The following is an 11,217-nucleotide window of genomic DNA, read 5'->3' on the forward strand; positions in this document are numbered from 1 at the left end:
TTCTCCACTAAATTGTCTTAAAGATTCCATTTCATGCTCAATATCATGAGCCTTAAATTGGGATCAGGGGGAAAAACTGTGATTGGGACAAATTTAAACCAAACATTTCTCAGAATAGAATACATTCATTTTCTACAACAGTAAATGTCGTCATTCGACGTTTAAATTTAATTCAAGCATTGTCTCTGTTATATAGAAGAGCAGTGTCAGTATAAACATCACGTAACTGTTCAACCATAGGCAAAGCCTCAAACCATCTCCAACTAAAATAATATATGGCATCAACCATATGTCTACATAAGACTTAACAGAAAATAAATAATCTCCACTTCATCTCCACTGAGAGATCTCTCACATATCTACTGACTTATGTGTCCAAATGTCCTGTTTTGGTTTTTTTTTTTAGACATCATATGTGATTCTGTCAGTTTTTTTTTTATTTCAAACTCAGAGAATGCAAACATAAATATGTTATCTGTTTGTCTTACTCTATTTGGTTTTTGCAAACACCACTGGCTCTGAAAATGTCCAGCATTAGGTAAGATTATGCTTTCAAAAATGTTTAGTAAAAGATATCTACAGTGTGGTCAAACTCCTTTTGTTGGTTCAATAAAAAGTAAATAATAATAATAAAAAAGAACGCATTTTAAGCTCGTTATCAGAGTTTATGAAGACCACTTTGAAGCTTTTCTGGAGGTGACTCACTTTTCTTTTTAAAAAGATTTTTCAGCTTTAATGATTTCTTGCTCTTTTCCTTATCATGGTTCTTCTCACGGGGCGATGCAGGAGATGGGACAGCAATCCTTGGCGGTGGCACGGGGGGCTCCACCTCTGCTAGTAGCCTGCTCTGGGGCAGGTTGGGTGTTGAGACGGAGAGGCTGGTTGGGGTCGTGGAGTTGCAGGCCTTCTCAAGGATTCCATCATAAACAAGCTGGCTCAACGGGTAAAGGTCTGATGATGACTTCCATGGCCCCTGGGAGGTTACCATAAGATCTGGCTGTCCAGTTTGACCAGCAGATGAACTTGATTCGGATGCTCCCAGCTCCTCCCTCAGTATTGATTGTTTAGGTATTTCCATTGGACCATCAACTCTATCCCGAGGGACTTTTCCTGTGAGACTTTCTGTGGAAGTGTCAATATCATCTCTCTGCATTCTTGGTATTCTCCTTCGGAGAGAACCAGCAGACATCTGAAGTTCATCTTTCAGTGTCATCCTACTTGTAGATGGTTCTAAACTGAACTCTTGCTTCTCTGTAGAGGATGAGGTATCCATAAGTGCTTCTAATTTCTCTCTGGGTAGCATTATCATGGAAGCAGTATCTGTACCATACTCCAGCTCATCTCTAGATATCTTTCTTTGGGGTGTTCTAGTGTTCCTAGAACTTGTGTCTAGGGACTTTCCCATTGAATCTCTTGTAATCCTTCTCGATACAGAGTCAAGCGTACGCTCAACATCATCCCGTATCATCTTTCTTGAGACACTGTCCATTGAGGAACCCAATTTATCTCTCGATATCTTCCTAGGTGCCATATCTGTTGTTGCTTCTAACTCATTCCAAATAATCTTCCTCACATCCAGAGACAAATCACTTCTTTCTCTGTATAAATTCCTTGAAGCAGTTTCCATCAAATCCCCAATTGTATCTCTGTCTACTTTGTCTTTTGCCATCTTCCTGCAGGAAGCATCTACTGTAGCTTCAAGCTCTTGCACAGATATTTTGCGAACTGGAGATTCAGCAACAGCTTCGACTTCTTTACTCAAAGGCTTTGTAATGGAGCTGTCTGAACGAAGCTCAGTTTCATCAAGATAGAGTTTTTGAGAGGAAGTGTCAATAGTCGGATTAGGGAAGACTTTGCTGTGAGGAGGTGAGGTCATATAGTCTGTGTCTGAAAAGATCTCATCAGAGTCTCTATTAGTGAGAGAAAGAAAAGGAAGAATATGAGTAAGAAGGGACAAGGAAGGAAAGCAGGATGGAATCAAAGAATGAACAACATCTGCTTCAACAAAGGTGTAGCTGAAACACAGTGGTTTAGCATTAAAGCGTGTAAAAATAATTTGTCTGTAAAAATTGTGGGAGACATACTGTTTCTTCAGAGTTTTCAAGAAGTGCCCTTCTTCCTCATCAAAACAAGGATATGGGGATCGGATGGGGATGAGAAGGTCGGGGTCTGGGGAGATCATGCCAGCTGGTGGCTGAGTGATGACACCAGGACGACGTGACCGACATATGGTGGACCCCCGTGTTCGAGGAGAGCGCTTCGGTGGTGGAACTGGGACTGGAGAAAGGCCAAAGATGAACCAAACTGCTCTATCCATACATAACAGACAGTGGTTAAAGCCTAGATGTAGCAATAAATATATGTACTCCTTGTTTATCGACCTTAAAGACCATGAAAATATTGAGTTCCAGAAGATTAGTGATGTTGGGACTACTCACAGCTTGTTGGCAAACTACTAAGACTGGCAAGCTAATCACAAAAACGTTAGCCATCTAGCTAATGCTATTCAGTAAAACCAGATCTTTAACCTTTCTCTATTTTTTCTCTGTTCCTTCAAATGTCCTTTCTTGCTATTGGTCAATGGCACAAATCTCAAACATTAGAGTCTACCAAAGCTTAACTCAATGTTAAAATGTGTGCCGATTAACATTGGCCTCGTTGATCATTTGATTCGCTTGAACACATTCACTAAATTAGCATATTTCCATATTTTGCATTTCCATAGAGAACATGAAGAGTCACTGAATGGTTTTATCTGAATCACATGCCATGGCCTCCACAGTCACCAGATCTGCACCTGATGGAATACTTTGTTAACTGTAATGAAGAATAAAAAATGTCTGCTACCTACCTGGCATCTGTGGTAAGATTGGAGAATCAGACTCTTCTATCAGATCCTCTATAGATCCATGGAGAGAGCTGTGGTATGAACAAGATGACTGGGGCACTCGGGGCAACCCAACGGAAACTGAGTCTGAGTAGAGCTGGGCAGTGAGGTTTGCTAGCCCTGGATTCCTAATGATGGGGAAGCCACAGAGGCGCTCAATTTGCTGCCAGCGATGGAGGCGCTCACGTAGACAGGCTGTTACTTCAGACAAAGAATTCCTTTGTGAGATAAAAAAAAAGACCTTTGTGACATTTGTTGCACATTACACAAAGAAAACTTGCTTTGCTTGCTATTTTTTGACTCACTTTGCCTCTAGGATCTTGTGGTCAACTTGGTCTAGAGAGGAGCTGTGGGCGACATGGAGAGTTCCCAGCACAGAACTCCTCTTCTTCTTAATCCTCTCTGCCTGCAAGAAAGTGTAGGTGCAGGTCAGTTTGCTAAATTCATAATCATGTGTCTAAACATTTCCTTTTTTGCAATTGCTTGCTTATGTGTCCAGTCACATTAATAAAAATGTTTACAAGTTACATAGGGGATGGTGGTGGTGGTGTGACAGCGAGCGAGATGGCTGCCAAGCGAGAGACTGCTGTTTGAGACAGCGTTTGTACATTTGAAAGCATGAAACCACTGGATATTTTTAACGAGATGTCTACATATTTTCCAGCCATGTTTGACAGATAATTTACTTTGTGGCAACAGAACCAGGTCAGCCAAACATGATCTTTTCCTAACCCTAACCAAGTGATTAGAGTAAAGATTCAACATAGCGTGGAATGCAGAAACGTACATTGCAACAATTGTTATTGCGATTGGGTTGTATATATCCAGAAAAGGAAAGGAATTTTTATGTGTGTCCCTTTTTTCATGAATTACCTCTTCCTTGGCAGAGGCTAGCTGCAGTACTGCACTCTGCTTCTTGACATTGTAGTACTGGACCTCAACCTCATGTGTCAGCTGCAGCCACTGCTGGAGGGCCTCCGAGGCCGTCCAGCTGGCATGCATGTCCTTCTCCGCCTGCTTCAGCGCTCCGAGGACCTAAGGGGATGACATAAGTCAAATGTTGGAAATTAGTATGTAGAAGACTTGTTGAAAACTGCAGTTAAAGCTTAAATCCTTTTCTTTAAATTATTTAAACTTTATATAGCAAGGAAAAAGAGTGTCTAGTGCAGGATTTGCAAAAGTTGTGTCCTCTAGTTGTATGGTGTATCTACCTGCTCCAACTCTTCCTCTGCATATCTCAGGCGGCTGAGCTCGCTGACAGCTCCCTGCCTCAGCTTGTGCAGACGGTGAGCCTCCTCCTGCGCCCCCATGATCTCATCCCTCATCTTCTCCTCCAGATTCTGTTTCTCCTCTGCAACATTACGTTTTTCTTGCTGGGCTCGCTCCAGTCTGAGAAAGTGAAATGTTTTTAGTGCAATCGAAAAGTTAATTTAATAATGCAGGGCACGAGAGAGTCACTGAACACTGAATACTCACTGTTCCTGCATATCTATGAGGCTCTGTTCAGCCCTCTGCAGACTGTCCAAATCTTTCATCATTTTAGCAATGTGGACTTTACTGGCTTTGTTCTGGGCCTGGGCAAACCAGCAGCCTCCAATTCCCATCACCACTGATACAATTAGCAGCAGGTCCTTCATGTAGTTATGAGGACCTGTGGTGAAATGGAAGGTCACGATTATTTATGGTGCATTGATTCCAAATCCATCACAGCTGAGGGAAGAGTAAAGAGTCATTTTGATTACACATAAAGTAAAGTTTAGCCTCTTAAACACACAATATGTCATTTCTGCCACTAGGAGTCTCTCAACCAAACAAAAGACGTACGAAGCGTGGGATCATGGGAGTTGTTGTCTTCATTTTTGAGCAACCATCATTGCCAATGAAAATCTATCTATGTGACTCTAAGTGGCAGACATGTTCACAGACAAGGTGACAAGTTTTTATTCACATTATGTTATAGTCTCTTTTGCTGACTTCTTTCTTCACTCTCTCCCGGAAGTTATAGCGACAGGCAAACAAATAAAAGGGCACCGTAACCTTGAACAAAATTATGAATTTCCCTGGGTTTTATGGTCTAGTTGTTTTTAGTCTTTTTAAAAGCAGAAATATTACATATTAAACCTTTAAACACACTACCAACACAAGAGTTTTCTTGGATAAACAACAGAGTTGGAGTTATTAGTAGTTGTCCTTTGAATACTGGAAAAATCTGGGGAAACTGGGAAAGTAGTTTGGAATTTAAACTAAAGGAACAGATACATTGAAGAGACATACGAGTAAGCAGAGGACTTGTTCTTACGTGTGGGCGGTCCAAACAGAACGACATCCAGAGCTTTGATGTTGAGCTTCTGTTTGTCTCTCTGGTCCTGAACCCTAAGTTGGCCACTCAGGAATGAAGGCTCATTAGCTGCAATCCTGCACACAAATGTCATGGACAGTTCAGCGTGTTGATATGACTCTTAACAACAACTTGTTTTTACAGTGACTGGCGATGCAAAAGCACACATGAGAGTTGACTATTGCATTGTCATTGGATATTCTCACCTGGGGAGCGTGTTTCCATTGACCTTAAAGTCTTTAAAGTTCCTCTCATACTGTGGTAACTCAACAAACTCCCTTAGCCAGCGAAGCACTGCATCTTGAGTCCAATTGTGTACTGAGAAGTGAGACGAGGAAAGAAGACAAAGTAAGACAAAAAGTCGGACAAAGTGGACACAAACACACACACACACACACACACACACACACACACACACACACACACACACACACACACACACACACACACACACCTTCAGATGACTTCCAACCCCTCCAGAGCTCCTCAACGGTGATGTGCTGGTCTTCTCTGTGCAGGTTGCTGTGTTTGTTTGTCTGCTGCTGCTTCATGTCTTCAATGATGAACTGCAAAGAGAGCGACGGACATAAGGAAGACCTTTTGAGATACAACTTTAAAGAGCAAGGTCAGAGGTCAGAAGCCCTTAGCATTAGCTGAGCACGAACTCTTAACGTCTCTGTCTAAAATAAATTGGATGTTGCTATGTGTTATGTTCTTGGGTTTCAAACTGGGAATAAGGACTGGGTTGTTTTGAGACTGTTTTTATTTAGAATGCATGCAGAAGCGTGGTTGTGTATTGCGAACTTCAGTGATTGCATGTGTGTGTGTGGTGGTGCTGTCTTGGAATGTGTCCTTGGCTGTAAAGTGGAGCTTCATATGATGGCTAGGGGAATTTTGTGGCACCCGCAACCCGAGCTCCTGGATAGTGTGTCCATGAACTGCATTCTGGAAGGCAAATGCATTCTAGAATTCTGGATTTACTACCAATGTCACATACAACGACAGACACACACAGTCCTTGGACGAAATACATGTTCACTCTGGATATGATTTACTCTGACATTTTAGACCGAACTCTAAAAACATGCAACAGAGATCACATATATGACATGCAGTAAGTATGCCTTTACATGCATGTAAAGACGCAGAAGAATGCAGGAATTAGAGACTAATTCCTTGTTTACATGACTAAATGAAAAATGCATTTTTCTTCCAATTTTCTTTTCCATAAAATAAAAAAAAAACAGATGAAGGGTTTCACACCTTGTTTTGCAACAACATTTTGTGATAGTTCTGAATTTATTACACCATGGACATTTATTCAGCTTTCTAATGATTATTCATTTTTACTTCGATAAAACAAAATCATGCAATTAACAGACACAAATAAGTGAAGTTAAATATTTCCTCACTCCTTTGTGCAAAAACAATGTATGACACCACAGAGGCAAGCATTGTATCATTTCAAGCTGTTTGTGACGATTATCACAAATAAACTGAAGTAAAAGAGAAGCTGGAGTCAGGAAACATTAAGAGTTGTACTCTTAAGCATGACTATGAAGGTCACCAGTGTTACAGTATTCTATTAGTGCGAACCAGTTTTGTCACTGAGCCAAAAGCAAAGTTATACCGTTGCTATCCTTGAAGCAGCACTTGACTCTGCCACCGGCCAGCACACCTGTTGTTGTATTGCTTTACCCGCTCTGTCTTGTGCATGCGAGAACACGCACTAGGATTTACAAAAGCTAACAAAATGGGGTTAACATTTCATGAAGCGTGAGTTTCGTACCTCCACACTCTCCTCCACCTCAATCCCACCATCTTGGTCATCGTCCATCATCTGATGGATGCTCCGCAGGGCCTCCAGGCTGTAGCGATCGGCCTCGCTCATACATGGCGGAGACACCACCATGCAAGGGTCTACATGGATCAGGAAATCAATGTCATTATATTCATTATTATGTCACTGAAATTAACCATTGTTACCTTTCATTTAAAGGCTGATTATAAGTGAAATTCTCTCTTTTGTATCATCACTGCTCCTTTTTGAGCAGATACAAGAGAAGAGCGTCTAATACTGGTATTCTCAGTACTTGAGAATTTGAATTTTGGCTTATAAAGGGAATGCACACTGTATCGTTCCATTCATTTACCAATTAATTCTTCTCTGCTACTGTACATTAAGTCTCCTCTGTTTGTCTATTCAAATCCCAACAGGTCAATAGCCTAGTTTCCCTTAAAATACAAATAAAATACACAAAAAAGGAAAGAAATACAAAAATACAATACATTTCAGGCCAGCAAGGGACATATGACCCCTTTTCAGAGCCACAAATTAAAAGGATTGAGTATCCTCTACCGAAAAACATAATCTCTCAGCCTTTTTTTTTTTTTTTAAATTTAGATTGATCTCTAGTCTATTTTTTGTTTCGTTATTAAGGCATAGCTATGGAAAAAGAGACATAACATAGAAAAAAAAATAATGGACATTCCTTCAGTTAGTTTTTTTGAGGAAATCAGGAAGAGGAAGCAGCCTCTCCCATCATGTAAATTGTCACATCTGTCCAGTAATCAGTGTTGTTAAAAGTACCAAAAGTCATACTTAAGTACATGTAAAGATATTGTGATAAAATATTACTTTGGTAAAAGTAAAAGTCACCGTTATTACTTGAGAAAAAGTCTTTAAGTATCTGAAGTAATCTTCTGGCAATAAAATTACCTAAGTATCAAAAATTCTCAACAGGGAGATTAGTTACATGACATCCCCCTCTTCCTATGTTTTCTGTCTATTTCTGTCAATAAAATGAATTTAATTAAAACAACTATTTCTATCTACATGTGCTGTATTAGGCAAATTTGGACAATGAACTAACCACATAATAGGTAAAATCCATCTGTCAGCAAAACAATCTCACCTCAATCAGCCTTTGCAGCTGCTTCATGGACCTTCACATGTTCTCAAGGTCAACCCTAAAGGGCACTGGAAGTGCCCTTTAGGGTGCACTTCCAGTGGAGAAGTGGAGGAGTCTGCCACTGCGCTAACCCAAGTTTGAATGAGGGCCTATAGATCATAGTTAGTAAAGCAGGCTTTTACAGTTACAGTTTTAACCAACTGTGAACCGGCAACAGTGCCAATGACAAACACTGATTTTACATTGAGTCTAGATCTAGTTTGCTCAATTAGCCTGAGGTTGAATCCTTTACTGCATCAAACTTCAAAACATGACTGGCGAATGAACTCGGTCACAGTTCAGTGAGGCCCCTCTAAAGAATGGGTCATCGTGGACCAAACAGCTGTGGTAATTAGGCTTTAAATTGTGCAGTATGTTCCAGGCTTAACTATAACACCGGAACACAAATACATTAGAGGATGACTCACAGCTTTCCATCATCTGTCATACTGAGTCACGTCCCATTTTTGTCTCTGTGACTTTAGAGTTTCGGTGCTCCAGGAGCTGAAGGGACGGGGGGTCAAAGGTCTGCTAGTAATACCCACAATCAAAACAAGCTCCAGTAACACTAGATGCTTCTTGTATGGATGTATGGAAGGAGGAATAAAGCCGTGGGGAAAAGTGACTTCGGGGAAATAAAGATGACGTGAACCTCAGAACATTTCTGCAAAAGTATTGACATTAATTTCCAAAGTATTTTTTTTCATGTTGGGCAAATCCTCTTGCGGTCAGTCCATGTCCAATAAACATCTGCACAGAACCATGGATGTGTGCTAGTGCAAGATGATCCTGTGACATAGGCATCTTTATGAGCAGAAAGTGTGCTTGGAGAAGTTTCCTGATGCAGAGAGAACAAGGCAAACTGAACATAGGGAGACGTAATGGCTCTAATGATTCATTGCTTCTTTGCTTGACGTATGGGATAGATGACAGATGTGAGCTGTTCTTTTCATGATAATTATTGGCAAATAGTTTAAATGCTTCACATGCATTAGTCAGTATTGTGAAATGCTGAAACCTTTGAGAGTAATTATGTGAAAATGTGATCGATGTTCATCTGCTCACTCCCACAGACAGGAGCTGGATACCAGTGTACAGAGAAGAAACATCGATCCGCTGTTTGATGATGAAACTTGCATTTCTCAACGGTGTGAAAACCTCTCAGCTGAATAGGCTATCAAATATCAATGGTGCACGCAAACGTCCTCTGACCAGAGTGTGTGCTGGTGTCCCTGTGGGACCTCCACATGACCTGAGTTTAACCCTTTCCACAGGTGAGCTGGAGCACAAAGCAGCTGACGTCACACTGTCTGACAATGTCCTGCAAGATTTAGTATCGTGAGGAGGTCGGATTTTTTATTTAAATGTAAGTCAAAGAAAATGTAACTGTTTTCTACATGTATTTTGACAGGATATGTAAGATTCACAAAAATAATTTGAGCTGTTCTCTCAAGATGTGGACAAACTGTGCTAAAACGAGGCAGCTAACTTTTTTTATTATCATCAAAATGAGTTTGAAAACAGACGAGCAAAGTTCATCTGTGTAAAAATAATAAAAAACGTTTTAATGGTAGCTCACCTTGTCCAATAAGATTTTTAAAAAATATTTAAAAAAATGTTTTTTATCACTAAAAAGCCAAAAAAGGCATGGATTATACCAGAATCCAACCACAATCCATGAAAAAGTACCCTGGAAAGCAAATGTCAAAACAGACGCACGACAGAAGAGACAGAGTCCTGCCTGATAGCTGGCGCACCACTGGTGATGACAGGAAATATTTTAATGCTTTGTCTAGCAGGATGACAATTAATATGTCAAGCTTTACTATTTGATTCAGTCGCTGTCTCGTTGCCTCATCCACCACATACCTGTTGGGTCGAAACCTGCGCCCCCACCGGGGAAGGTGAAACCGTGGAGGTCCCCGGCGCCCTGCGCGGCCACAAAGAGCGCAGCAGGGAAAACGACGAGCAACAGAGGGAACAGAGGCAGCATTTTGGGTGCTTGATAATATGGTCGTCCTGAGTTGAGAAACTCTTCAAAGCAGATGGAGAAAGAACATACGCCGTACCGACCCCCGTTTAGGAGACACAAGTGTCAGTCTGCGAAAAGTGTCAAGCGATCTGTGTTGCTATTACGGGTACAGACAGAAGTGAGATGTGATACTGATGAATCACTTGAGAAATCGGGTAGCTGAATAAGTGCACCTCGAAGTGGAGGAAGCGCACAAAGACAGACTTCAAAAGGATTGCGGAGTCATCCAAACACGAGGTGGCTGTGGGTAAAATAACAAGGTGGCTGTGCGTAAAAATACTCCAAAAAGTTGCCAATGGTATTCCGGCGAGATGGCTCTTATAAATCCATACTGGGTAGAATAATAAATTAGGATAAAAGATTCTGAGGCTCATCCATCGTTAATATAATCCAGCGTTATAACCACACGCGCAGCAGATCTCAGGATTTTCAGGGCGCATGAAAACACCCTTTTTATGTCAGATGATGTTACAGATAATCCTGCTCAGGCTACACCCCGCCTCTCTGTTCCTCTTGTCCAGTTGGAGTCTGCTTTGTGTCGCCTTCTGGTGTCTCTATAAGCCAGCTAATCGTTCATGTCCAGAGCTCTGTTCCCTCCTTGGTCACCCCTTTCCCAACAGAGACGTTGATACGTGACGTTCTTACTCGGAACTGAGCGCTTCTCCTCCTTTCTCTCCCCCCTACTCCCTCTCTTTCTCTCTCTGGCAGCAGGGCCCCCAAACACCTTATTATGTTTCCAAACCCACTGCCTAACCCAGCACACACAGATCAAACATTCTAGTTAGCCTCAGTGTTGATCCAGTGACCTCAATATACAGTTTTTGGATATGCTTCAATCTGTCATCTGTAACAGAGCAAGTGAGCATAGAAACACAGTCTCCTAATTGGTGATTTTACTATCCTGTTTGGTTTTGTGGCTTTACTGATAATGGTTTGGGTGGAGGATCAATTAAAGCCTCCAGACTCCACTATTGCTTGAGATCTAGACTGTCATGCCAGGAATAGCATG

General features: G+C 41.3%; 1 protein-coding gene across 1 annotated transcript; it reads right to left on the reverse strand.

Moving 5' to 3' along the window:
* Positions 1–658: 658 nt before the first annotated feature.
* On the reverse strand, positions 659–10,169 carry stim2a (tromal interaction molecule 2a). Its single transcript, XM_073465735.1, has 12 exons — positions 10,073–10,169; positions 7,015–7,145; positions 5,680–5,791; positions 5,432–5,543; positions 5,187–5,302; positions 4,364–4,538; positions 4,099–4,276; positions 3,761–3,922; positions 3,193–3,293; positions 2,852–3,105; positions 2,085–2,277; positions 659–1,910 (listed from the first exon to the last, which is right to left on the reverse strand). The coding sequence occupies exons 1-12, from the start codon at positions 10,167–10,169 to the stop codon at positions 659–661; spliced, it is 2,883 nt and encodes a 960-aa protein (XP_073321836.1).
* Positions 10,170–11,217: the final 1,048 nt, after the last annotated feature.

The sequence above is a fragment of the Pagrus major genome, chromosome 1, assembly GCF_040436345.1.
Source record: "Pagrus major chromosome 1, Pma_NU_1.0".
Taxonomy (NCBI): domain Eukaryota; kingdom Metazoa; phylum Chordata; class Actinopteri; order Spariformes; family Sparidae; genus Pagrus; species Pagrus major.